Here is a 27,826-nt window from a genome sequence, read left to right as displayed (position 1 = left end):
AACATTACACGTGTATATTGTTTTCACAAATAGTGATATCTTGTTCATATCCAACAGAGATGCCAGTCCAAATCTTGGCACATCTACAGAATGCTGAAGCTGTGGAAGACAGCTCAGCAACTCTCTCCTGCTGCCTCTCTAAACCCAGAGTGGATGTGGAGTGGAGGAAGGACTCCCAGCCCATTCAGCCAGATGATAAATTTGAAGTGTACCAGAAGGACTTCACTGCAAGTTTGACCGTTCACAAACTGGAGCTGGAGGATGCAGGAAGCTACAGCTGCCTGGCCGGGGATCAGCAGAGCACGGCTTCACTCATTGTGTGGGGTGGGTTCAGCTCTTCTCTTTTCATTTTGCAACATCTGTCAAAATGTCTATTTCATGTTTAGTTATTAATTCTTGGAATATCTGATTACAGAGAAGCCAGTGGTTTTCACCAAGGGCCTGCAGGATCTGACAGAAGAGGAACTTGGAGACGCTGTGTTTGTGTGCGACGTGTCCAAAGAAGGGGCCCCAGTAACGTGGCTGAAAAATGGTGGGGTGCTATATCCTGGGGCAAAGTGTGAGATGAGTCAGGATGGAAGAGCGGCCAGACTGGTCCTGCATGAATTGGGCCTGCATGATGCTGGGCACTACTCCTGTGACACTGGCCATGAAGTCACCACCGCCAGGCTCAATGTCACAGGTGATATAGATTGATATTGTCCTAAAATGCAATTTCTAAATTAAATGTTCTCTTGTTCAACGATTCTTGATAATTATAAATTACATGAGGCCTTAACATTGCTTCATGAAATTCATGAAACAAATCTATTTTCAGAACCCATCATCTCCATCAAAAGGGGCCTGGAGGACTGTGAGGTGTTTGAGCAGGGCTCGGCCATATTCACTTGTGAGATCTCCCACGCTAATGTGAAGGAAGCCAAGTGGTCGTTGGCGGACACACCGCTACAGAACAACGAGCTCAATGAAATCAGTGTAATCAATGGCAAGACCCACGTGCTGACGATTAACCACCTCACGGTGGAGGAGAGTGGCACTGTCAACTTCAGTGCAAGGAATGCAACATCTTCGGCACACCTAACAGTTAAACGTAAGCTTTTAAAAATTGCTTTAATGTTCAAGAAACATTCATTTGAATAATTCTAATCAGTTATATATCTTTCCATAACTTTTTTAACCTGTTTAGTATTTTAAGTGCTTTTGTATAGTTGCATAATTGAATAGTTCGCTTTAAATTAGGTTCTCGTGTGGTCTCTACAGATCGTCCAGTCCACATCACGCAGCCACTGCAAGATGTTGAGACTTATGAGTCTGGGGAGGTGACCTTCCTGTGTGAGCTCTCTGGACCATCTGAGGTCACATGGAGGAAGGCTGGGCGAGTGATGGAGGCCAGCGATCGGATCCATATGTGGCAGGAGACCAACATTGCAAGACTCACAATCCTTGGCGTGATCCAGGAGGATAAAGGGGAATATTCGTGTGACATTGGGAGTGACAGCTCCACCGCCAAACTCGGTGTACAAGGTTTGTGAATTATAATTACACTCTTGACATAAAGCTTTCTTGACTGCAGGAATTCATATTATTTGGCTCTTTCTGTAAAGCCACGTAGATATAAAAAATAATAAAAATATCGCGACGTTTCGATCGCAACACAAGCAATCGTCATCAGGTGACGATCAGGTGATGATGATTGCTTGTGTTGCGATCGAAACGTCGTGATATATTTTTTCTATCTATCTATGTGGCTTTACCAAAAGACCCAAAGAATATAATTACAATCTTCAATAAAATGTGACTTTATGTTTGTAAATAGTTTTCACGAATATTTACTTCTTGTTCATATCCAACAGAGCTGCCACTCCAGATCATGGAGCATCTACAGAACGCTGAAGCTGTGGAAGACAGCTCTGCAACTCTGTCCTGCCGCCTCTCCAAACCCAGAGTGGATGTGGAGTGGAGGAAGGACACCCAGCCCATTCAGCCAGATGATAAATTTGAAGTGCACCAGAAGGACTTCACTGCAAGTTTGACCATTCACAAATTGGAGCTGGAGGATGCGGGAAGCTACAGCTGCCTGGCCGGGGATCAGCAGAGCACGGCTTCACTCATTGTGTGGGGTGGGTTCAGCTCTTCCCTTTTTATTTTGGAATGTCTATGAAATGTGTATTTCATAATAAAGTATTAAAGCTTCCGTGACTGCATAAAATTACTCATTGTTTTTTTCGGTAAAGTCACGTATGTAGAAATACAATAAAATTATGTTAAAACAAAAAACAATCACGACATTTCGATCACAACGCAAGCGATCTTCATCAGGTATTTACCTGCGTGATTTGTTCTTGACACCTGATGAAGATCGCTTGCGTTGTGATCGAAACGTCGTGATTCTTTTTTATTTTAATATAATTTTATTGTATTTCTACATGTGTCCTTCATGTTTAGATTTTATTAATTCTTTAAATATCTATTTATAGAGAAGCCAGTGGTGTTCACCAAGGGCCTGCAGGATCTGACAGAAGAGGAACTCGGAGACGCTGCGTTTGTGTGCGAGGTGTCCAAAGAAGGGGCCCCAGTAACGTGGCTGAAAAATGGTGGGGTGCTTTACCCTGGAGCAAAGTGTGAGATGATTCAGGATGGAAGAGCGGCCAGACTGGTCCTGCATCACTTGGGCCTGCACGACGCTGGGCACTACTCCTGTGACACTGGTCATGATGTCACCACCGCCACGCTCAATGTCACAGGTAGATTTATATTGTTCTTTTTGTTTTAATAATAATAGCACAATTTAGTTATATGATTGTACTTCATGCCTTCCAAATCTAACATCATTTAATGAAAATTTCAGAACCCAACATCTCTATCACGAGGGGTCTGAAGGACTGTGAGGTGTTTGAGCAGGGCTCGGCCATATTCACTTGTGAGATCTCCCACGCTAATGTGAAGGAAGCCAAGTGGTCGTTGGCGGACACACCGCTACAGAACAACGAGCTCAATGAAATCAGTGTCATCAATGGCAAGACCCACGTGCTGACGATTAACCACCTCACGGTGGAGGAGAGTGGCACTGTCAGCTTCAGTGCAAGGAATGCCACTTCCTCTGCTCAGCTCACTGTCAAACGTAAGGGTTTAAAAATATATATAACTTACAAACGTTGCTATAAATTATTTAAGGTGGTTTAATATTTGAAAATATGATTCAGCCTGATTTTAGTCATTTTAGTACGTTTTAATTATTATTTTTAGTTACAGTTTAATGGTTTGGATTCCACGAATTTATACTGTTGTCTCCACAGATCGTCCAGTCCACATCACACAGCCACTGCAGGATTCTGAGGCTCATGAGTCTGGGGAGGTGACCTTCCTGTGTGAGCTGTCTGGACCATCTGAGGTCACGTGGAGGAAGGCTGGGCGAGTGATGGAGGCCAGCGATCGGGTCCATATGTGGCAAGAGACCAACACGGCAAGACTCATAATCGTTGGCGTGACCATGGATGACAAAGGGGAATATTGCTGTGACATTGGGAGTGACAGTTCCACCGCCAAACTCAATGTACAAGGTTTGTGAATTATAATTAGTATCTTCAAATAAATTAAACATTACACGTGTATATTGTTTTCACAAATAGTAATGTCTTGTTCATATCCAACAGAGCTCCCAGTCCAAATCTTGGCACATCTACAGAATGCTGAAGCTGTGGAAGACAGCTCAGCAACTCTGTCCTGCCGCTTCTCCAAACCCAGAGTGGATGTGGAGTGGAGGAAGGACTCCCAGCCCATTCAGCCAGATGATAAATTTGAAGTGCACCAGAAGGACTTCACTGCAAGTTTGACCGTTCACAAACTAGAGCTGGAGGATGCAGGAAGCTACAGCTGCCTGGCCGGGGATCAACAGAGCACGGCTTCACTCTTTGTGTGGGGTGGGTTCAGTTCAAACTTCATTGTTTATATTTAAGGAATACATTAATTTTGAATTGTATGACTATTAAATGTTATTCCTTCATGGAATGTGTTCACAGAAAAGCCAGTGGTATTCACCAAGGGCCTGCAGGATCTGACAGAAGAGGAACTCGGAGACGCTGCGTTTGTGTGCGAGGTATCCAAAGAAGGGGCCCCAGTAACGTGGCTGAAAAATGGTGGGGTGCTTTACCCTGGAGCAAAGTGTGAGATGAGTCAAGATGGAAGAGCGGCCAGACTGGTCCTGCATCACTTGGGCCTGCACGACGCTGGGCACTACTCCTGTGACACTGGTCATGATGTCACCACAGCCACGCTCAATGTCACAGGTGATTTAAGCGAATTTATTTCACGTAACACATAAGTACAATGTCAATTCTGCATGCACACATTTGGTGACAATACTATAATTTATTTTATTACATAACGCATCCTGATGATGAGGGGTTTTTTCTCAGAACCCAACATCTCTATCACGAGGGGCCTGGAGGACTGTGAGGTGTTTGAGCAGGGCTCGGCCATATTCACTTGTGAGATCTCCCACGCTAATGTGAAGGAAGCCAAGTGGTCGTTGGCGGACACACCGCTACAGAACAACGAGCTCAATGAAATCAGTGTCACAAATGGCAAGACCCACGTGCTGACGATTAACCATCTCACGGTGGAGGAGAGTGGCACTGTCAGCTTCAGTGCAAGGAATGCCACTTCCTCTGCTCAGCTCACTGTCAAACGTAAGGGTTTAAACATTTAACTTAAAAACGTTGCTATAAATTATTTAAGGTGGTTTAATATCAGAAAATATGATTCAGCCTGATTTTAGTCATTATAGTACGTTTCAATTATTCTTTTTAGTCACAGTTTAATGGTTTGGATTCCACGAATTTATACTGTTGTCTCCACAGATCGTCCAGTCCACATCACTCAGCCACTGCAGGACACTGAGGCTCATGAGTCTGGGGAGGTGACCTTCTTGTGTGAGCTGTCTGGACCATCTGAGGTCACGTGGAGGAAGGCTGGGCGAGTGATGGAGGCCAGCGATCGAGTCCATATGTGGCAGGAGGCCAACACGGCAAGACTCACAATCGTTGGCGTGACCATGGATGACAAAGGGGAATATTGCTGTGACATTGGGAGTGACAGTTCCACCGCCAAACTCAATGTACAAGGTTTGTGAATTATAATTAGTATCTTCAAATAAATTAAACATTACACGTGTATATTGTTTTCACAAATAGTGATATCTGTTCATATCCAACAGAGATGCCAGTCCAAATCATGGCACATCTGCAGAATTCTGAAGCTGTGGAAGACAGCTCAGCAACTCTGTCCTGCCGCTTCTCCAAGCCCAGAGTGGATGTGGAGTGGAGGAAGGACTCCCAGCCCATTCAGCCAGATGATAAATTTGAAGTGCACCAGAAGGACTTCACTGCAAGTTTGACCGTTCACCAGCTGGAGCTGGAGGATGCAGGAAGCTACAGCTGCCTGGCCGGGGATCAACAGAGCACGGCTTCACTCATCGTGTGGGGTGGGTTCAGTTCCAACTTCATTGTTTATATTTAAGGCATAAATTAATTTTGAATTGTATGGCTTTTAAATGTTATTCCTTCATGGAATGTGTTCACAGAGAAGCCAGTGGTGTTCACCAAGGGCCTGCAGGATCTGACAGAAGAGGAACTTGGAGATGCTGTGTTTGTTTGCGCGGTGTCCAAAGAAGGGGCCTCAGTAACGTGGCTGAAAAATGGTGGGGTGCTTTACCCTGGAGCAAAGTGTGAGATGAGTCAGGATGGAAGAGCGGCCAGACTGGTCCTGCATCACTTGGGCCTGCACGACGCTGGGCAGTACTCCTGTGATACTGGCCATGATATCACCACAGCCACGCTCAATGTCACAGGTGATTTAAGCGAATTAATTTCACGTAAAAAAACTAAGAATATAAGTACAATGTCAATTCTGCATGCACACATTTGGTGACAATACTATAATTTATTTTATTACATAACGCCTCCTGATGACAAGGGTTTTTTTTCTCAGAACCCAACATCTCTATCACGAGGGGCCTGGAGGACTGTGAGGTGTTTGAGCAGGGCTCGGCCATATTCACTTGTGAGATCTCCCACGCTAATGTGAAGGAAGCCAAGTGGTCGTTGGCAGACACACCGCTACAGAACAATGAGCTCAATGAAATCAGTGTCATCAATGGCAAGACCCACGTGCTGACGATTAACCACCTCACGGTGGAGGAGAGTGGCACTGTCAGCTTCAATGCAAGGAATGTCACTTCCTCTGCTCAACTAACTGTCAAACGTAAGGTTTTATGATTTGCTGTCATATTGAAGAAACATGAATTTGAATAACTAAAATCAGTTATATATTCCCATAATCTTTAACCTACTATTTAATATTTTTACGTTACCTTAAGTACATTTGTGTGGTTGTATATTTTATTGTTTGGTTTAAAATATATTCCTGTGTTGTCCCTTACAGGGCGTCCAGTCCACATCACGCAGCCACTGCAGGACACTGAGGCTCACGAATCTGGGGAGGCGACCTTCCTGTGTGAGCTCTCTGGACCATCTGAGGTCACGTGGAGGAAGGCTGGGCGAGTGATGGAGGCCAGCGATCGGGTCCACATGTGGCAGGAGGCCAACACGGCAAGACTCACAATCCTTGGTGTGACCCTGGAGGACAGAGGGGAATATTCGTGTGACATTGGGAGTGACAGCTCCACTGCAACACTCAATGTGCAAGGTTTGTGAATTATAATTACAATCTTTAAAGAAATGTGACATTACCTGTGCAAACTGTTTTCATGAATGTTATCATGTTGTTCATATCCAACAGAACTGCCAGTCCACATCTTGGAGCATCTCCAAAATGCTGAAGCTGTGGAAGACAGCTCAGCAACTCTGTCCTGCCGCCTCTCCAAACCCAGAGTGGATGTGGAGTGGAGGAAGGACTCACAGCCCATTCAGCCAGATGATAAATTTGAAGTGCACCAGAAGGACTTCACTGCAAGTTTGACCATTCACCAACTAGAGCTGGAGGATGCGGGAAGCTACAGCTGCGTAGCCGGGGATCAGCAGAGCACGGCTTTACTCATCGTGTGGGGTGAGTTAATCTCTATTGTATTGTTTATATTCTTTGGTTCTTTTGGTAAAGTCACGTAGATAGAAAATAATAAATAAAAATAAAGTGAATAAAGATGTATAAATAATTTTAAAAAACAAAAAAACACTATTGTAGACTGTAGCCTGGTTCATATTCTTGGTTCTTTCGGTAAAGTCACGTAGAAGGGAAACAATATGTGACTTTACCGAAGGAACCAAGACTATGAATCCCTGCAGTCACGAAAGCTTTAAATAAAAAATGTAGCCTGGTTCTTAAGTTTGGTGAGTGTACTGGTAGTCTATAATGTAGACTGTAGCAATGGTTATTAATCTGGATGAGTGTACTGGCAGTCTATAATGTAGACTGCAGCCTGGTTCTTAAGTTTGGTGAGTGTACTGACAGTCTATAATGTAGACTGTAGCCTGGTTATTAATCTGGATAGGTGTACTGGCAGTCTATAATGTAGACTGTAGCAATGGTTATTAATCTGGATGAGTGTACTGGCAGTCTATAATGTAGACTGTAGCCTGGTTATTAAGCTGGGTGAGTGTACTGGCAGTCTATAATGTAGACTGCAGCAATGGTTATTAATCTGTATGAGTGTACTTGCAGTCTATAATGTAGACTGTAGCAATGGTTATTAATCTGGATGCGTGTACTGGCAGTCTATAATGTAGACTGTGGCCTGGTTATTAAGTTTGGTGAGTGTACTGGTAGTCTATAGTGTAGACTGTAGCCTGGTTATTAAGCTGGGTGAGTGTACTGACAGTCTATAATGTAGACTGTAGCCTGGTTATTAATCTGGGTGAGTGTACTGACAGTCTATAATGTAGACTGTAGCCTGGTTATTAACCTGAGTGAGTGTACTGGCAGTCTATAATGTAGACTGTAGCCTGGTTATTAAGCTGGGTGAGTGTACTGGCAGTCTATAATGTAGACTGTAGCAATGGTTATTAATCTGTATGAGTGTACTTGCAGTCTATAATGTAGACTGTAGCCTGGTTATTAAGCTGGGTGAGTGTACTGACAGTCTATAATGTAGACTGCAGCAATGGTTATTAATCTGTATGAGTGTACTTGCAGTCTATAATGTAGACTGTAGCCTGGTTATTAAGCTGGGTGAGTGTACTGACAGTCTATAATGTAGACTGTAGCCTGGTTATTAATCTGGGTGAGTGTACTGACAGTCTATAATGTAGACTGTAGCCTGGTTATTAACCTGAGTGAGTGTACTGGCAGTCTATAATGTAGACTGTAGCAATGGTTATTAACCTGAGTGAGTGTACTGACAGTTATAATGTAGACTGCAGCCTGGTTCTTAAGTTTGGTGAGTGTACTGACAGTCTATAATGTAGACTGCAGCAATGGTTATTAATCTGTATGAGTGTACTTGCAGTCTATAATGTAGACTGTAGCCTGGTTATTAAGCTGGGTGAGTGTACTGACAGTCTATAATGTAGACTGTAGCCTGGTTATTAATCTGGGTGAGTGTACTGACAGTCTATAATGTAGACTGTAGCCTGGTTATTAACCTGAGTGAGTGTACTGGCAGTCTATAATGTAGACTGTAGCAATGGTTATTAACCTGAGTGAGTGTACTGACAGTTATAATGTAGACTGCAGCCTGGTTCTTAAGTTTGGTGAGTGTACTGACAGTCTATAATGTAGACTGTAGCCTGGTTATTAATCTGTATGAGTGTACTGGCAGTCTGTAATGTAGACTGTAGCCTGGTTATTAAGTTTGGTGAGTGTACTGGTAGTTTATAATGTAGACTGCAATGGTTATTAATCTGGATTAGTGTACTGGCAGTCTATAATGTAGACTGTAGAAATGGTTATTAATCTGGATCAGTGTACTGGCAGTCTATAATGTAGACTGTAGCCTGGTTCTAAACCTGAGTGATCGTACTGGCAGTCTATAATGTAGACTGTAGCCTGGTTCTTTCAGTAAAAAAAAGCCAAGACGTTTCGATCGCAACACAAGCGGTCGTCATCAGGAAAAGAGGGGGGTTAGCCTTTAACGGCAAACGGTTTATAAAGGTTTAGAGATGCGCGTCGCCTAAGTGTGTCAACAGCATGGGCGGGGCAGCTAATGTTAATGTTGGAGGAAGACAAGCAACTACACCAATCAAAGGGCCGCCAGGCAATCATTGCACCTCGCCCCACACACCCACACTGCTGACGGTGGAGGTTGACAAGAAAACACAAATCAAGTCACGACCCAAAGTGGTTGATGACATCTTTCCAATGATTGCTGAGTTCATAACCATCCTCTCGGTTGAAATTGTGTCTGTATATATGGATGGCTTCAAGAACGAATCTTTGTTGATAGCCAATAGGCTTGCAAAGTACCATCGTCTTAGAGAAATACATTTCGTGTGAGCCAGCCGCATTAAAATAATGATCAGCCACGGCAGAAGTATTGGTCCTACCGTGTTTCAAATCTGCCTTATGCTCACGAACACGGTCCGAGACATGTCGCTTAGTTTCCCCAATGTAACTGCTGCCGCAGATACATATTATTTGTAGACGCCGGGATATTGCATGTCAGGAATCTTGTCCTTCACATATAGGATCAGATCACGAATTGTATGTACTTTGTTAAATTGGACCTGGATTTTGTGGTTGTTTATGATTTTGGAAATATTTTTGGTTACCCCTGCTATGTATGGCAAGGTGATGTTTTTTATTGGATCCTCAGATGGCTCCTTCCTCACGGTTGGGGTGATGGCTTTGCGGATTGTGTAGTCAGAATATGCATTCACCTCGAGAGCTTGTTTGTATTGTTTATATTAAAGTTGTCAATGAAATCCGAATTGTATGATTATTAAATGATGTTTTCATGGAATGTGTTCACAGAGAAGCCAGTGGTGTTCACCAAGGGCCTGCAGGATCTGACAGAAGAGGAACTTGGAGACGCTGTGTTTGTGTGCGAGGTGTCCAAAGAAGGGGCCCCAGTAACGTGGCTGAAAAATGGTGGGGTGCTTTACCCTGGAGCAAAGTGTGAGATGAGTCAGGATGGAACGGCGGCCAGACTGGTCCTGCATCACTTGGGCCTGCACGACGCTGGGCACTACTCCTGTGACACTGGTCATGATGTCACCACCGCCACGCTCAATGTCACAGGTGATTTATATGAGAATCAAAATCATAACTTTATTTCCCAAGCAAAGCCCGTAGAGCTAAGAAACTCTTTTTCAAGGGCAGACAACATCAAATAATTCCACAATAACAGATTTTAAAAACGCACTTAATAGCAATTATGGTGTAAAATTACATTCACACTTAAACTTCAGGGATTTTAATTAAGTAATTTTTATATGAAGACAGACATGGTAGAATACAGATGCCGAGAGACGAAACTAGGTGGTTTGTAACACTTTGGGGCAGCTTCGTTAAATGCTTTTGATGCATAGTGTGAAAAATCCGGAAGATATTAATAGACAATCAGAACGTGCATCGCAGGTTTTTTTGGGTGCCACGGTCGTGAGATGTTAACTACCTCGCCTGGTATACAGGGAGTCGTGGGTTCGATCCCAACCCTTAATGCCTGCTGTATATTTGTAGTTTGTGTGTTCTCCCTGTTGTTTCGTGGATTTTTCTTCGGGTCCTTCAGTTATTCCCTCCACATTTAGAAACACGCGTTTAACGTATTTGGCGACTATAAATTTCCACGCGATAAGCGACTTCACTGAGCAATTATTTGCGGCCAGGTCGCTTCTGAAAAATAACTATATAGCTTAGTAGGTCTTACCTGGTAAAATAAAAACAATTGTTTAGTTTCAGTTTTGTAATAACAGGTCAGACAAATACAGAGCAGCTCTATGGACAATAATAGCCTTGTGAATGAAAATAGCCCTGTAGCCAAAATGTCTTCCACCGTCCAAGAACACATTGCTAATTTTAGTTTAAACATAATAGCACAATGTAATTATACAATTGTACTTTTGCCTGCCGTCGATAATATAATTTGATTTCAATTTCAGAACCCATCATCTCCATCACGAGGGGCCTGGAGGACTGTGAGGTGTTTGAGCAGGGCTCGGCCATATTCACTTGTGAGATCTCCCACGCTAATGTGAAGGAAGCCAAGTGGTCGTTGGTGGACACACCGCTACAGAACAACGAGCTCAATGAAATCAGTGTCACAAATGGCAAGACCCACGTGCTGACGATTAACCACCTCACGGTGGAGGAGAGTGGCACTGTCAGCTTCAGTGCAAGGAATGCCACTTCCTCTGCTCAGCTCACCGTCAAACGTAAGGATTTGAATCTGGTAGACGAGAATATTTACTATTTTTTATCAAACGTTCATGATTCATGAACGATTGAATATGTATTCTGATATAATTTGAGCAAATTATCTTTTTATTTTGTCTTCACAGAGCGTCCAGTCCACATCACTCAGCCACTGCAGGATGTTGAAGCTCATGAGTCTGGGGAGGTGACGTTCCTGTGTGGGCTGTCTGGACCATCTGAGGTCACGTGGAGGAAGGCTGGGCGAGTGATGGAGGCCAGCGATCGGGTCCATATATGGCAAGAGACCAACACGGCAAGACTCACAATCCTTGGTGCGACCCTGGAGGACAGAGGGGAATATTGCTGCGATGTCGGCAGTGACAGCTCCACTGCCAAGCTCATCGTAAAAGGTTTGCCCACTCTTCATTTTTTTATGAAAATAAATTAAACCACAGAATATGTATATTATAGTTATTAAGCTTTTGTTGTGTTTCAAATCCAACAGAGCTGCCAGTCCAGATCTTGGAGCATCTACAGAACGCTGAAGCTGTGGAAGACAGCTCTGCAACTCTGTCCTGCCGCCTCTCCAAACCCAGAGTAGATGTCGAGTGGAGGAAGGACTCCCAGCCCATTAAGGCAGACGATAAATTTGAAGTGTACCAGAAGGACTTCACTGCAAGTTTGACCGTTCACAAACTGGAGCTGGAGGATGCAGGAAGCTACAGCTGCCTGGCTGGAGATCAGCAGAGCAAGGCTTCACTCATCGTGTGGGGTGGGTTCAGCTCTTCCCTTTTTTATTTTGCAACATGTATGAAATGTGTCTTTCATGTTTAGATGTGATTAATTCTTGGAATATCTTATTACAGAGAAGCCAGTCGTCTTCACCAAAGGCCTACAGGATCTGACAGAAGAGGAACTCGGAGACGCTGTGTTTGTGTGCGAGGTGTCCAAAGAAGGGGCCCCAGTAACGTGGCTGAAAAATGGTGGGGTGCTTTACCCTGGAGCAAAGTGTGAGATGAGTCAGGATGGAAGAGCGGCCAGACTGGTCCTGCATCACTTGGGCCTGCACGACGCTGGGCATTACTCCTGTGACACTGGTCATGATGTCACTGCAGCCACGCTCAATGTCACAGGTGATTTATATTGCTCGTTTTGATGAAATAAAATAGGACAATGTAAATTATATATTTGCACTTTTGACCCCACCGATAATGTAATGTAATTCTATTTTCAGAACCCAACATCTCTATCATGAAGGCCCTGAAAGACTGCGAGGTGTTTGAGCAGGGCTCGGCCATATTCACTTGTGAGATCTCCCACGCTAATGTGAAGGAAGCCAAGTGGTCGTTGGCGGACACACCGCTACAGAACAACGAGCTCAATGAAATCAGTGTCACAAATGGCAAGACCCACGTGCTGACGATTAACCACCTCACGGTGGAGGAGAGTGGCACTGTCAGCTTCAGTGCAAGGAATGTAACATCCTCTGCTCTACTCACTGTCAAACGTAAGCTTTTTAAATATATAACAAGCATACATTTTTCTATTTTTAATCAATATCTGCCCATAAATTGAAACCTGTTTTAAGTTTTTTCCAATGTTTGCATTTTTTTCTGTAAGGCAACATATTTGAATAATTGGTTTAATTGAAGTTATTGTTGTCTCCACAGGGCGTCCAGCCCACATCACTCAGCCACTGCAGGATTCTGAGGCTTATGAGTCTGGGGAGGCGACCTTCCTGTGTGAGCTGTCTGGACCATCTGAGGTCACATGGAGGAAGGCTGGGCGGGTGATGGAGGCCAGCGATCGGGTCCATATGTGGCAGCAGGACAACACGGCAAGACTCACAATCCTTGGTGTGACCAAGAAGGATGGAGTGGAATATTCCTGTCATGTCGGCAGTGACAGCTCATCTGCTCGGCTGAGTGTAAAAGGTTTGTCAATACAAAATCTAATCTTCGAAAAAATGACGTTACATGTGTGAGTTATTGTTCTGAAACTGGTCTTATTGTTCATATCCAACAGAGCTGCCACTCCAGATCATGGAGCATCTACAGAACGTTGAAGCTGTTGAAGACAGCTCTGCAACTCTGTCCTGCCGCCTCTCCAAACCCAGAGTGGATGTGGAGTGGAGGAAGGACTCCCAGCCCATTCAGCCAGATGATAAATTTGAAGTGCACCAGAAGGACTTCACTGCAAGTTTGACAGTTCACAAACTGGAGCTGGAGGATGCGGGAAGCTACAGCTGCCTGGTCGGGGATCAGCAGAGCACGGCTTCACTCTTTGTGTGGGGTGGGTTCAGCCTTTAAAAACAACTTTAATTTTCAAACGATGTGTTTAATTCATATTATTTCTATTCCTTTTAATTGTTGTTCATCCATGATATTTATTTGTACAGAGAAGCCAGTGGTGTTCACCAAGGGCCTGCAGGATCTGACTGAAGACGAACAAGGAGACGCTGTGTTTGTGTGCGAGGTGTCCAAAGAAGGGGCCCCAGTAACGTGGCTGAAAAATGGTGGGGTGCTTTACCCTGGAGCAAAGTGTGAGATAAGTCAGGATGGAAGAGCGGCCAGACTGGTCCTGCATCACTTGGGCCTGCACGACGCTGGGCAGTACTCCTGTGAAACTGGTCATGATGTCACCACCGCCACGCTCAATGTCACAGGTGTGTCTAATTGCACACTTCATTGGGCATACGCAATAAATGGGTTTGTTTCATATTGAGACTTGTATTCTCACTGTGGCCTTTATTCCAAGCTTGGCGCACGTGTACCACAGTGTGTACTCGAATTCACTTCGCTAGAGTGCATGTTATGTATGCTTATCCTGAGGGTGACCATGGGTTGTTGTTTTTCGTATTTTCTAGAGCTTCCCGTGGAGGTGCTCGGCCGCATTCAGGATGTGGAAGTTACTGCAGGTGAGAGAGAGTGGCTTGTGTTTCTGTTCCCTGTGTTAAGGGTTACGTAGCCGTTATTGTTTTCACAGTAGACGGACCTCTCACTGCATTGCTGTTTCCCTCTCACTGCGGTGCTGTCTGCCCGGCGTGTTCTGTGTCCAGGCGCCTGCGCTGCGTTCGAGTGCACGCTGTCGAATCGGTGCGCAGACGTCGAGTGGTGGCTGGGTGACGTACGGTTGCAGGACAACGAGCTTAACCAGATGAGCGTTCGTGATGAGCGAACCCACGTGCTCACCATGGTGCAACTCTCCCTGGAGGACTCTGGCACTCTCACCTTCCGGGCCAGAGGGGCCTCCTCCTCCGCCACACTTACCGTTAAAAGTAAGGCACTCATTACACGCACAGTAATTGCCGCAAATTTTGTCAAGGAGCATAAACCATCACGTGAACTCTGGTCATCCTGGCGGCGGCTTTTGGCTCGCCATTCAACAAAGATAGTCACTGCATTGCACGCTTTTCGATACGCTGTATCTGTGGCCGTCTGGAATGCTCTTCCTTCCGATATAAAGAAGCCACTAGAGTTATGCATTTTAAAATCTAGATTCAAAACTAATTTCTTTAGAACTGATTTTTGTGTCTAGGTTGTTGTCCTTCCCCTACACCTCCGATTAGCGTGGCTGGCTACCTCCAGTGAGAAAGAAGTTCATCATACATACATACAAGGCATATGCTTCCTCGCACAGTCTGTCTTTAGATTGACATAGACAGAGTCATCAGTGAGCCGCGTACATTGGTCTGCATCAGAAGACATCCTATAGCAGAGGCAGTTATATTGTACAGCATTGGACAATTACGAATCGCCTGCAGTGCGACTGTGGTCACCAATTTCAAACCATGGACCACAAAGCAACGTCACTGCCCACTTCGATCATTCGCCGGCAGCGGTTCAAATATTCACCAGGCTACTCCTGAAACCTTGACGTGAACAAATAAACGTTGCAGATCAATTCCCCTCCAATCGACAGAAGAATGGTCAGTTGAGATTTTTTATATTTTTTCGCCTAGTTTCATGAAATGTAAGGTTGCTTTAGTGTACGTTGTTGGACCAACATATTCCCAGACTGAGCTTTTGTTGGCTTTGGCGAGCAAGGGGAATGAGTGTGCGGTCCGCGCCCTTCACGCTTTGTCGGTGATCTGTTGCTACGCCTGCAAGGGCGTCCTGTGCTGGTGGTGGAGCCGCTGCTCCCAGTCACCGTCGAGGAGACGGATGAAGCCACGCTGTCCTGCCGCCTCTCCGAGACGGCCCCCGTGAGCTGGAGGAGAGAGGCCTCGACGCTGGAGCCCGGCGACCGCGTGCGCATGGCGGTGGACGGCGAAGGCACGGCGAGCCTGCGGATCGCGCCGGTCGCGGTGGACGACGCGGGCGTCTACACCTGTGAGACGCAGGATGACAGCACCTCTGCCCCTCTCACCGTCACAGGTGAGGGGCAGAGTGGAGCACAGCCAGTGCGAGGATCACAAATTAATGACTCTTGCGGGGTTTTTATTCCAATCGCGGTTGTTGAGCACAGGCTGAAATGTCCAAAATCCCGAACAGCCAGCAAGAAAGAGCACGAACAGTTGTAAGAACTTGGCAGAAGAGATGATGGGAGGGGATTCCAAAGTCTTGCATTGCAAGGAGAGAAGCAAGGAGAGAAGTGTCGTGACCTGCAGTTTGGTTGTTGAACACAGCATGAGTGAAGCAACAAGGGTGGAGGAATAAGCAAGTGAACATCATTTGAACAATAACCATTGTACAACATGGAACCTTTTTGCCAATGTCAAAGTATGAAAAGAAAAATAAGAATAGGTTTGACCCTTTCTGACAATAACACAGGTGTTAAGATGTTCAAACACCAAAATAGATGCCTCTTAAAAAGAATCACGTCTGCATTAACCACATGTACTTGTGGCGAACATGCAAACAAACATGCTCTGATAATTATCAATGCATTCTCTTTGAAACTGCTCACCCCGAGCTAGAAATGCTCTGGTAGTGCATTGCCTCCGTACTGTCCACCTTCTGCTGTTCTCTGGTCTGACGCGAGTGAGACGAGGCCCTAACGAAGGGCAGTCAGTTTCAAAGACAATGTATATATTATTAGAGCATGTTTATTTGCATGTTCACTACAAGTACTCTATGTGGTTAATGCAGTAACTCGATTCCTTGCAAAAGGTTTCTATTTGGTGTTTGAACATCTAAACACGTGCTGTTTTATTGCCAGAACGGCTAAAACCCATTCTTCTTTTTTCTTTCATAAGAACCATGGTAGTAGCGATAGAAGAGCGATAGGGAGGTGACTGGCCGCCATTGAGCGAGTGACTGGAGTGAATCAGTGAGTGCTGGATCATTGTGTTCAAAGCTCGTTCTCGCGAGTAAGGCTTGAGGTGTAGGGAAAGCTGGTACTGTTCACCGCAGATTCGCGTGCTGGCACACGCAAGCCGGAGGTTATACATTTCTTGATCCTCAGAAAAAGTAGCCGTCTTCACGGAGGGCCTGAAGGACCTCGTGCAGGAGGAGAGGATGGAGGCGACGCTGACGTGCAAGCTATCGCGGGCGGACGTGCCCGTCACGTGGAGCAAGGACGCGACAACGCTCCTGCCCGGGCACAAGCACGGCTTCCTGCGCGACGGCTGCTCGGCTGCGCTTCTCATCCCCAAGCTGAGCCTGTCGGACGCCGGGGAGTACTCCTGCCACACAGGGCACGACCACACCTCGGCGGTGCTCACCATCACGGGTGACTTGCGCACGCGCGCGTGTTTGCTCGTGGCTTCCATTGGGGGGGGGAACGCGGTGGCGCAGTGCTTTGTTTAATGCACCTCGAACCCTGTGACTTGGGTTCGGTTCCTGGCCATGCGTAGCACAAGTGGCACGGAGGATCTGGTTTTTCCTGGGTCCCTTTGCTCGCACGATGCTGGCCGCAAACCCCTCTCGCGGGTCATGGTGGTCTTAACGGGTGCTTGTTAACAATACGCTCACGGCCAACACCAGTGACGATTATCTAAACCGGTTCTGGGACTCCCCTAGGTCGACTCAGCCTCACATGAGTACCTAGTGGGAGACAAAGGCGGCCGGGCGTGGCGCTGGCCACCCACCCCCTTCGTGTGCCGTGCCGGCCTTCACAGGTGCTCACTAACAGCACTTGCCCCAACAGTCTGTTAAGGCTATACGGGGGATATTTGTCTTTGTGAGCAATACCGCTCCCCATGATTTAAAAATAAAAAAGCGGGTGACCTTCGTCTTCAACGGCAGCGGCACTCACGGCGATGACCTGCCGGGCAAAGCATCAGAAAATAATAGTGACCGAGCTGACTGCTGTTGACCCCTTGGTGCAGAGAGGGACATCCAGATCGTGCAGCAGCTGCAGGACACGGAGGTGTGCGAGGGCGAAGCGGCGTGCTTCACCTGCGAGCTCTCCCACGAGCACGTTGATGACGCACGGTGGATGCGGGGAGAAAGACGGCTGGAGAGCGACGCCAGTCACGAGATCACGGTGGAGGGAAGGACGCACAGGCTCGTTCTCCTCAGCCCAGGCCCGCAGGACGGAGGCCCCGTCGGCTTCTGGGCCGGCCACGCCGCCAGCTCGGCATTGCTCACCGTGAACAGTACGCTTGGCTCGGTGCAGCCGCCACCTTCCCCCTGTGCAACGCCGCCACGTTTTAATTGGTCCATCGTGTCAGATAGGTGGTCAGGAGATGGCAGTTCAGAAAGTCGCTTTGTGAATTTGTCTGTGCGGGCCTTCAGTGGTATCCGCTCCGTATATTTCAGTTTCCTCCCCCTGTGAGATATGCCCTTGAAAAGAAAGGACAAACATCCGTGTAAAGCCTTCCCTGGATAAATAAACGAATATAAATAAACGATGTTAATGTCGTTTTATCCACCAATGGCCATCAGCTACAGAACGGCCGCGACTGACACACTCAACGCGAGTGACCGTTCCCTGTCTCCCTCGGCAGAGCGGCCGGTAAAGGTGGTGGTACCCCTCTCGGACACGGTGGCGGAGGAGCGGTCCTCGGTGACCCTCGAGTGCGAGCTGTCGGAGCCGGCAGCCGTGTCGTGGCTGCGGGACGGAGCGGCGGTGCTACCCAGCGAGCGCGTCGTCACGGAGCAGCGCGGCTCGCTCGCGCGCCTCGCCATCCACCGCGTCGCGTTGGACGACAGCGGCATGTACACCTGCAAGAGCGGGGATGCCGTCAGCACCTGCATCCTCGGGGTCACAGGTTGAATGCCCACCAGCGGCACCGCCCGCGTTAACATCGCACTCCGCCAGCACAGACAGCGGGCAGTGCTAACGGCCGACGCAATATGAACAGCACACAGCACCTAGAGCGGACAGCACGAGCAGCCGACAATGTGAACAAAATCAAAACACACGTAGCACTGGCACAGACAGCAGATAGCACAGACAGCAGATTGCACAAACATCAGATAGCACAGACATCAGATAGCACAGACAGCAGATAGCACAGAGAGCAGATAGCACAGACAGCAGATAGCACAGACAGCAGATAGCACAGACATCAGATAGCACAGGCAGCAGATAGCACAGACAGCAGACGGCACAGATATCAGATAGCACAGGCAGCAGATAGCACAGGCAGCAGATAGCACAGACAGCAGATAGCACAGACAGCAGAAAGCACAGACAGCCGACGCCAAAATCATCGTGCCTCCTGGCCTGCTGAAGAACACGTGAAAGCGAGCACTGTTTTTTGTGTGTTTTAGCGATTTGATCAGCGTGCCTTAAGTAGTCAATCAGCAGCGTGGAGAAAGCTGCAACTCACGCGGGCGTCCCTCTTTTCAATCTTCCCGTTGGGCGAGGCAGCGTGGCACACGGAGGTGCGGCGTGGCCTGTCGGACGTGAGCGTGGCGCCGGGAGAGCCGGCGCACTTCTCCTGCCAGTTCAACCGCGCGCTGCCGCCCGCGGAAGTGGCGTGGTTCGTGAACGGCGTCGCAGTCGGAGCGGAGGCCGATGCGTCGCCCCTGTGGGAGCGGAGACAGGAGGGCGCCACCTGCTCCCTGCTGCTCCACTTCGCCCAGCCTCAGCACAGCGGGGAGGTGAAGTGCGAGGCGAGGGACGCTGTCTCCCGCGCCACCCTCACGGTCTCCGGTAAGCGCACGCTCACGCAGCTGCGTTAAACACACACTTAACCTGGCCGCATGGTCGAAACACGCCCGCCAAACATAGTCTCGGCAGGCATGCACTCTACACACGCTGAACCTGGGCATGCTCTAGTTCAGGGGTCAGTAAATAAAATAACGAGAGCGATTTATTTAAAAATTCGATATAAAACGTAATATTTCAAGAGCCTCAATGCATGTGAGTACGAGCTGATCCTTAAGGAGCCGCATGCGGGTTGCCCTCCCGTACTCTCGATGCACACTATAGACACACACTCTAGGCACACACCCTATACAGGAATTCCTCTACGTGTGCTCGCAAGAGTCGCGCATGGTGTCACAAAGCTCACCTTGCTGGCAGCGAAAATTAAAGTTGCAATTTGGAAATGAGGAACTCGCTTATTTCCGGATTTGCACTCTACCACGAAGCACCGTCAGGAATCCATCAATGAGCAAAGCAACGGAATTGCTCTGAGGCTCCGTGCGCTCCCAATTTTCTATCGCCCCCCCCCCCCCCATCCTCTCACAGCGGGGCCCCCCGAGCCGCCCGAGGACGCCGAGGTGATCGTCGTGACACGGCACTCGGTCACGGTGTCGTGGGTGGCGCCGCAGGCGGACCGTGGCAGCAGGGTGACGGGCTACTGGGTGGAGATGTTCCCGTCGACGGACAGGTGCTGGATCCCGTGCCACGGGCAGCCCCTGCGGAGCACCCGGCTCACCGTGCAGAACCTCCTCCCCGACATCTCCTACTGCTTCCGCGTCTTCGCCGTCAACCAGCACGGCCGCAGCAAGGCCATGCAGCTGCCGCAGAGCGTGCGCCTCGGTGAGCCGCGGCGGCTCGCTCACACGGCACCCCGGCGGCGGGGGCGCTCTCGCCGATCGATGCGCAGATTCGCGGATCGACTCGCAGGGCGGCCCTGGTTATCGCAGCGATGGTTTACGAGGACATAAATACGTGCCATGTGCTCCTGACACAGTCATCTGGCTTGACCACCTGAATGTGAAATCGCAGTAGTTGCGCTGCATCTACGTCAGCCATAGGAAAGATGAAGTGTAAATTTAAGATCCTGTGACATAATTCAAGAAGGGTAGGCGATTGCGTGCCCAGCGTCGTGGTCCAAATTTGCCTAATTCGAAAACTTTTCATTGCAAATTGGGATTAAGTACAGCAACATCATCCCCTGCAGTGAATCTCCTGCTGACTATGTGAAAAACAGCACCTTCTTGATAGCCTCGCGAGATGAGAATGGTGAAAATATAAAATGTACGAAATGCTTTTTATCTGCGTTGACTTCACATCCATGCGGTTTCCACGGTTGGCTGTGTAGCTGCTGTTATTTGGAGATGGAAAATGTTTGTGTTTCGCTGTGGATGGCTGCACTTAAAAGAGTAAGCGCTGAGTTTCTCGTGCCATCCCATGCTCAGTTAAAGGGTACATATTTGATGTTTGCACCTTCGAAAAGCCAGCAGTGTTGGAGCTGCGGGCATAACACAATCTTTCCATTGAGCCTCCTGCATCCAGCACAGACTGGCGCATCAGCGCCTGCACTCTGCTGACCGTGGCGCCGCCACCACCGCTGTGCTGCGTGTAGAGTACACGGAACGCTCGCCACGGAGCGCCGAGGTGGAGGAGAAGGAGCAGCAGCAGCGGGAAGAGCAGCAGGAGGTAGGTCCTCGGCTCCTGTGTGCGATGAGCAAATATCACCCCGGACCACTGCACGGAAAGCACGAACCTGGTTCCACTGCTCGCACAAGAGGTGATTTTTGCCTTGGTTGCTTATGGGGCCATTGTGGCTCTTAGTCTATCACTCAACCCCTCCTGGGAGCGTGACTTTATCTCTGGCCATCTCGAACCATCGCTTGTGTCATCCGCTGCTTATATGTTCTTGGTCTGTCATGCCTGCCCGCTGTGACGTTATATGAACTCCTACCAGCCATGTTGAAATTGAAAAACCAGACATGGTGAAAATGACATGTGTCCGGCCCCACCTGACTTGAGCTTTGCAGGATGCCAGAGAGGGTTCAATGAGACCGCCGCGTTCAGATGAAGTCATGGCCTCGACGGGGGCCGAGCGAGTTGGCGGGTGGTGAGGCAGGGTAGGGTGGCGCGATTTGGTTTGGCAGCGAAGTGATGGAGAGCCCCTGCCCGTGCGTGTGCCAGGCGGTGTTTCGCGACTACAGGAGCCAGAAGGAGCAGGAGCCGCAGGCGGAGGCAGGCGACGCCCAGGGGCCCGTGCTGCTGGAGCCCACTCGCACTAGCCTCCGGCGCTTCCTCATCACGCGCCAGTCCACCGAGGAGTCCTACACCAGCACCGACGAGGTGCAGTTGCATGCAGCGCACGTGCACGGAGGTGTGATCCCCCTGAGGCCATTTTGTTCCCTGCAGGACATTGCCTTCGATGTCACCGATTTCAATGGCTATGCTTCCAACTGAGGTTGAAAACATTCATATGTGTCAGCTCTGTAATAATAGGGTTTTTCCCCTTTTTTTCTGGCAACAAAACTGAAACCTTTTTTACAAGGCTTCATGTCTGCATTAACCACAATACCTGCAGTCAAAATGCAAACAAAAAACATACTATGATAATGTATGCATTGTCCTTAAAACTGATTGGTCCACACCAAGGGACGGCTTTCTTTTGAGCCTCGACCCAATTGGTGCTCGACCAGATGATGCCAAAAGGCGTCATAGTATGTTTTTTGTTTGCATTTTGACTGCAGGTATTGTGGTTAATGCAGACATGAATCCTCGTAAGAAGGTTGCAGTTTTGTTGCCAGAAAAAAGGGGAAAAACCCTTTTATTACATTTTGGAACTGGCAAAGGTGGTCTAATGATGTGTCAGCTCTGTCATCCAGACATAATGGGGGACACACGATAACTCCCGTAGAGATGATCCGATGTGAACCAACCTGCAGTGTAAAGTAATTTTGCTATTAGGGACTTTGTTGAAAGCCGACCACATGGATTAAAAAATTATTGCCCAAAATTTGGAGACACAAACCAGAGCAAATATGCAGACGAATTACTCCCACAGAGAAACCCCGTCGGCTTCCATACGGCTGCGTAAATACTGGGCAAAACGTTACATAATCCACGCACGTTCACGAGTCTCCTCTTCCCGCTGGTTTTACGGTCGACAAGGGCACGCGGTGTCGCCCGCTCTGACCCATGGACGAGAGTGACGAGGTGCTTCCCGTCCGCAGCCGAGCGAGGCCACCCCCGAGGCTGAAGACGAGACGCAGCAGGAGCAGCAGCTGACGTCGGAGCAGACATACCGCGAGGACGAGCACTACATCTACATCACCTTCCTCGACGCGGGAGAGGCACACCTGGCAGCCGGCAGCTTCCGCAAGCTCTTTGGACTGCAGGTCATCAGCGTGACAAGTGGCATGATTGCCCCCGCCAGTCTTTTTTTCTTTAACAATGAGATGGGTGTTGTGGCCGAAACGTCGCGATTTTTGTTGTTTTATTTTTTACCTACGTTACTTTTACCGAATAGAACCAAAGAGTATGGATCCTTGCAGTCACGAAAGCTTCAAATCTAGAAGAGATGGGTGTTGCTGTTTTCGTATACTTGGTCATCATGCAACAGTGGACTGATCACCACTGATGTTGATGTACTTTAGTGAAAGCCAGATCTTCCCGCTTCACCGTAATGTCATCCATGTCGCTGTCTTTTGTTTGGCCCCGATCCTTGGCAGAGCCTTCGATGATACAAGCGACGCTTCCCAAGCGACGGAGCTTGAGAACTCCTGCCCCTCTCCCCTTCACTTTGTGTGAATGAACCAGTAGATCACGTGTGTGTGTGTATATATATATATGAAACGTGCGCTCTGCGACGGCGCGAGTGGGCGGAGGTCCTGCTGCTGACTGTGCCGTGGCGGCGCGCTGCGCAGGGCTCGCCGGTGGAGGTGAGCCTGCTGGAGAAGGGTCCCGGCGGGGCAGCCGAGGTGCGCGTCAGCAAGCAGCCCGTCCTGCCGAGCCCGGCCACCAGGCGCCGCCGCCTGCTCCTCGGGCACGTGCTGGCGCATTCGTGCCCAAGGCTTCCCACGGAGCACGGCGAGCACAGCGCCAGCGGCCAGAACGACAGCGGTAGGCGAGCACGCGGCCTTTGCCACGGGGCCCCTTTCTGTCGAAGGGCACCCGCGCACGCACGCACTGTCGGCGCATCCACAGCAATGCCCGCGAGATGTGGGACTGAACATCGAATGGCGGAGCTGTACCGTCGCCGCATGGCTTGTAAATAACAGTGGGAAACATACAATTACTAAGCTGATGTATGTTTTTTTTTTACATTATAATGTAACTGCTTACCCCGAGCTCTCAATACTCTGATAGTGCGCTGTCTTTGAGTTGTACGCATTTTGGCGTCATCTGGTCCAACACCAGTGGAGACTAGGCTCTAAGAAAAGCCGTCTCGGGTGTGGACCAATCAATTTCAAGGACAGTGCATATTATTATCAGAGTTGTCTCTTTTTGTTTGCATTTTGACTGCTTGTGTTGTGGTTATTGCAAACATGATCCCCTTGTATAAAGGTATCAGTTCTGGTACCAGATAAAAGGGTAATAACCTATTACTACTGCTGATGTATGTTGTGACGCGGTGGTTGGTGTTGATGTATGTTGTGACGCGGTGGTTGGTGTTGATGTATGTTGTGACACGGTGGTTGGTGTTGATGTATGTTGTGACGTGGTGCTTGGTGTTGATGTATGTTGTGTCACGGTGGTTGGTGTTGATGTTTGTTGTGACACGGTGCTTGGTGTTGATGTATGTTGTGACACGGTGGTTGGTGTTGATGTATGTTGTGACACGGTGGTTGGTGTTGATGTTTGTTGTGACGCGGTGGTTGGTGTTGATGTATGTTGTGACGCGGTGGTTGGTGTTGATGTATGTTGTGACGCGGTGGTTGGTGTTGATGTATGTTGTGACGCGGTGCTTGGTGTTGATGTATGTTGTGACGCGGTGGTTGGTGTTGATGTATGTTGTGACACGGTGGTTGGTGTTGATGTATGTTGTGACGCGGTGGTTGGTGTTGATGTATGTTGTGACACGGTGGTTGGTGTTGATGTTTGTTGTGACGCGGTGGTTGGTGTTGATGTATGTTGTGACGCAGTGGTTGGTGTTGATGTATGTTGTGACGCGGTGGTTGGTGTTGATGTATGTTGTGACGCGGTGCTTGGTGTTGATGTATGTTGTGACGCGGTGGTTGGTGTTGATGTATGTTGTGACACGGTGGTTGGTGTTGATGTATGTTGTGACGCGGTGGTTGGTGTTGATGTATGTTGTGACGCGGTGGTTGGTGTTGATGTATGTTGTGACACGGTGGTTGGTGTTGATGTATGTTGTGACGCGGTGGTTGGTGTTGATGTATGTTGCGACACGGTGGTTGGTGTTGATGTATGTTGTGACACGGTGCTTGGTGTTGATGTATGTTGTGACACGGTGGTTGGTGTTGATGTATGTTGTGACGCGGTGGTTGGTGTTGATGTATGTTGTGACGCGGTGGTTGGTGTTGATGTATGTTGTGACACGGTGGTTGGTGTTGATGTATGTTGTGACGCGGTGGTTGGTGTTGATGTATGTTGTGACACGGTGGTTGGTGTTGATGTATGTTGTGACGCGGTGGTTGGTGTTGATGTATGTTGTGACACGGTGGTTGGTGTTGATGTATGTTGTGACACGGTGGTTGGTGTTGATGTATGTTGTGACGCGGTGGTTGGTGTTGATGTATGTTGTGACACGGTGGTTGGTGTTGATGTTTGTTGTGACACGGTGGTTGGTGTTGATGTATGTTGTGACACGGTGGTTGGTGTTGATATATGTTGTGTCTTTGTCGGGCAGCGCCCTGGTTTCTGCGGAAGCTGCGGAGCCAGGAGCTGCTGCTGCGCCAACAGGTGACGCTGCACTGCGCCGTGGCCGGACTACCCACTCCCGTCGTGCGCTGGTACAAGGACGGGCGGCACCTGGAGACGAGCAAGCACTACGAGATCAGCGCCCGCGAGGACGGGAGGCACCGGCTCATGATCCAGGCGTGCGGGCCCCAGGACGCCGGCGTGTACCGCTGCGTTGCCGAGAACCGCGCCGGCATCGCCTCCAGCCGTGCGGAGCTACACCTGGACGGTGAGCTACGGATTTGCCGATCGTGCCCCCTGATTTCTCGGTGGGTCGTCAAGCGCAATGTTACCAAAGGCACTTCGCCGGGGGTTTGGTGCGAGCAGCGAGAAGCGCGTTCTGGGGAGCGCCATCGCCGGCCGCTGTGTCCTTGTGACGTCGTCCGTTGTCCCCGCAGCATCCGGGGATGCCGGTGGAGCGGGCCTGCTCGCTGCTACTGGTGCTACTTTACCGAGGTGAGCGCGGGTCGGAGGAGTTCGCACCAGCATCCAGCGCTACCTCTGGCGGCAAGTCGTCGTTATTAGGACGGCAGGGTAGCACGGTGGCCATACTCGTGCCTCATGGCAAGAAGGACCTGGGTTTGATTCCCGGGACTTGGGTGCCTTTTTGTGTGGAGTTTGTATGTTCTCCTCCTGTTCTGCATGAGTTTCCTCCAGCCTCTCTGGTTTCTTCCCAGAGTAAAAAAAAAATACACTGCAGCAGAAATTAGCCAAACATCACAATGGTGAACATTTTACTGCAAATTACTCAATTGGGGTTACATTTAGCAAGCTCACTTCTTACTGCTAAAAACTTTGCAGGACCCTTCTGAAAAAAATATCTCGTGACTCTGTGAAGCCTTGCTGGGTGAACGGCTCTGTGCTACTCTCACTCGCAGGGACCAATCGGAGAAGGTTCTGGAGTCTCAGGTGGAGGAAGAACCTCCCCAGTTTACACAGGAACTGCAAGACACGTATGTGTCCGCTGGCGCTCAGAACGTCAGCCTGTCCGTCAGAGTCACAGGTGAGCGTGCCACGCACACGCACGACAGCTCGCTTGTGTTTGTTGGGACCTGGGTGTGGGCGTCGCTTGGCTGCCGGTCTCGCTGCACTGTGGATCGTTTAGAGTCGGTGGTCCCGTGCATGTCTGGACGTCTACGAATGTGTCCATATGTCTCCATGAGTGGGTTAGCGCTCTGCCTCTGAGTGTGCCTATGTTTATGTGACTGTGTCTCTATCCATTTCACTGTGTCTTCTTGATGTGCCCTTGTCTGTGCGTCCATATCAGTATGTCCGTGCCAACGTATCCTTATACTTTTGTGTGTCCATGTCTTCATGTTGGTGTCCATGTGTCCTGTCCTGCGGGTTCTTTTTGTTCTCGTCTGTGCCTCTATTACGTTGTCTTTGTGGTCGTGCAGTGGTTAGCGCTACGCTGCACTACAAACCCGGCGACCCGCGTTCAATTCCCGCTCACAGTTAACGCCAGTGACGATTATCTGAACCGGTCCTGGGCCTCCGCTAGGTCGATCCGGGCCTGGTGCTGGATACCCACCCCCTCGTGTGGCATTCCGGCCCTCAGAGGTGCTCGCTAACAGCACTTGGCCCAACCGCCTGTTAAAGCTACACGGGGGATATTTGTCCGTGTGTTATGCCATGTCTGTGTGAGCGACCGTGCCTGTCCGCCCCGGTATTGTCGCCTGCATCGCCGCTGTGTGCGTTCTCGCGCTCGCCGCCCCGCGCGGCCTGCAGGCTCCCCGGCCCCGCGGCTCTACTGGTTTAAGGACGGGCGGCCTCTGGCCAGCTCCCAGCGGCTGCAGGTGTGTCAGGTGGGCACGCGGCACGTGCTCACGATCGACCCCCTGCTGCCCGAGGATTTCGCGGAGTACGCCGTGTGCGCCAGCAGCATGGCCGGCTGCGTCTACACCTCGGCCTACCTCCTCCTGCAGGGTCAGCCAAACACCACCTGTGCCTTCCCACTGCCCGCATCTCACCAACAACCTCCCAACACTCACCTCACCTCCCCTCACCTGCCCCCCCTCACCTCCCACCCCTCACCTCCCCCCTCACCCCCTCACCTCCCCCCCTCTCACCTCCCCCCTCACTTCCCCCCCCCTCACCTCCCCCCCTCACCTCCCCCCTCACCTCCCCCCCTCACCTCCCACCCCTCACCTCCCCCCTCACCCCCTCACCTCCCCCCCCTCACCTCCTCCCGCTCACCTCCCCCCTCACCCCCTCACCCCCTCACCCCCTCACCCCCCCCTCACCTCCCCCCCCTCACCCCCCCCTCACCTCCCCCCCCCTCACCTCCCCCCTCACCTCCCCCCCCCTCACCTCCCACCCCTCACCTCCCCCCTCACCTCCCCCCCCTCACCCCTCCCCCTCACCTCCCCCCCCTCACCTCCCACCCCTCACCTCCCCCCTCACCCCCTCACCCCCCCCCTCACCTCCCCCCCCACCTCCCCCCCCTCACCTCCCCCCCCTCACCTCCCCCCCCTCACCTCCCCCCCCTCACCTCCCCCCCCTCACCTCCCCCCCCTCACCTCCCCCCCTCACCTCCCCCCCCTCACCTCCCCCCCCTCACCTCCCCCCCCTC

The 27,826-nt window shown here is 49.7% G+C and overlaps 1 protein-coding gene across 6 annotated transcripts in view; it reads left to right on the top strand.

Annotated features, from left to right (window-relative positions):
* The window catches only part of LOC116941109 (titin-like), a 127,769-nt gene that overhangs the window by 87,069 nt on the left and 12,874 nt on the right, over positions 1-27,826 (top strand). For 5 of the 6 annotated variants that reach the window (XM_032951761.2, XM_076066038.1, XM_076066037.1 and 2 more), the window contains 42 exons: positions 58-324; positions 416-682; positions 818-1,090; positions 1,261-1,524; positions 1,854-2,120; positions 2,478-2,744; positions 2,849-3,121; positions 3,297-3,560; positions 3,654-3,920; positions 4,020-4,286; positions 4,416-4,688; positions 4,860-5,123; positions 5,216-5,482; positions 5,582-5,848; positions 5,989-6,261; positions 6,442-6,705; positions 6,799-7,065; positions 9,925-10,191; positions 11,052-11,324; positions 11,451-11,714; positions 11,810-12,076; positions 12,171-12,437; positions 12,539-12,811; positions 12,975-13,238; positions 13,330-13,596; positions 13,703-13,969; positions 14,171-14,221; positions 14,363-14,581; positions 15,414-15,680; positions 16,711-16,977; positions 17,576-17,845; positions 18,197-18,460; positions 19,066-19,350; positions 19,891-20,184; positions 20,954-21,027; positions 21,523-21,681; positions 22,566-22,730; positions 23,259-23,454; positions 25,205-25,483; positions 25,653-25,710; positions 26,133-26,257; positions 26,983-27,180. In XM_032951761.2, the coding sequence (XP_032807652.2) occupies positions 58-324; positions 416-682; positions 818-1,090; positions 1,261-1,524; positions 1,854-2,120; positions 2,478-2,744; positions 2,849-3,121; positions 3,297-3,560; positions 3,654-3,920; positions 4,020-4,286; positions 4,416-4,688; positions 4,860-5,123; positions 5,216-5,482; positions 5,582-5,848; positions 5,989-6,261; positions 6,442-6,705; positions 6,799-7,065; positions 9,925-10,191; positions 11,052-11,324; positions 11,451-11,714; positions 11,810-12,076; positions 12,171-12,437; positions 12,539-12,811; positions 12,975-13,238; positions 13,330-13,596; positions 13,703-13,969; positions 14,171-14,221; positions 14,363-14,581; positions 15,414-15,680; positions 16,711-16,977; positions 17,576-17,845; positions 18,197-18,460; positions 19,066-19,350; positions 19,891-20,184; positions 20,954-21,027; positions 21,523-21,681; positions 22,566-22,730; positions 23,259-23,454; positions 25,205-25,483; positions 25,653-25,710; positions 26,133-26,257; positions 26,983-27,180 (10,131 nt within the window). The remainder of the gene's footprint in view (positions 1-57; positions 325-415; positions 683-817; positions 1,091-1,260; positions 1,525-1,853; positions 2,121-2,477; positions 2,745-2,848; positions 3,122-3,296; positions 3,561-3,653; positions 3,921-4,019; positions 4,287-4,415; positions 4,689-4,859; positions 5,124-5,215; positions 5,483-5,581; positions 5,849-5,988; positions 6,262-6,441; positions 6,706-6,798; positions 7,066-9,924; positions 10,192-11,051; positions 11,325-11,450; positions 11,715-11,809; positions 12,077-12,170; positions 12,438-12,538; positions 12,812-12,974; positions 13,239-13,329; positions 13,597-13,702; positions 13,970-14,170; positions 14,222-14,362; positions 14,582-15,413; positions 15,681-16,710; positions 16,978-17,575; positions 17,846-18,196; positions 18,461-19,065; positions 19,351-19,890; positions 20,185-20,953; positions 21,028-21,522; positions 21,682-22,565; positions 22,731-23,258; positions 23,455-25,204; positions 25,484-25,652; positions 25,711-26,132; positions 26,258-26,982; positions 27,181-27,826) is intronic. The other variant, XM_032951775.2, reaches the window with a different exon arrangement.

Source organism: Petromyzon marinus, chromosome 10, assembly GCF_048934315.1.
Source record: "Petromyzon marinus isolate PM22_M1 ecotype Great Lakes invasive population chromosome 10, UKy_Petmar_22M1.pri1.0, whole genome shotgun sequence".
Lineage (NCBI taxonomy): Eukaryota > Metazoa > Chordata > Hyperoartia > Petromyzontiformes > Petromyzontidae > Petromyzon > Petromyzon marinus.
This window is presented reverse-complemented; position numbering and strand designations above follow the sequence as displayed.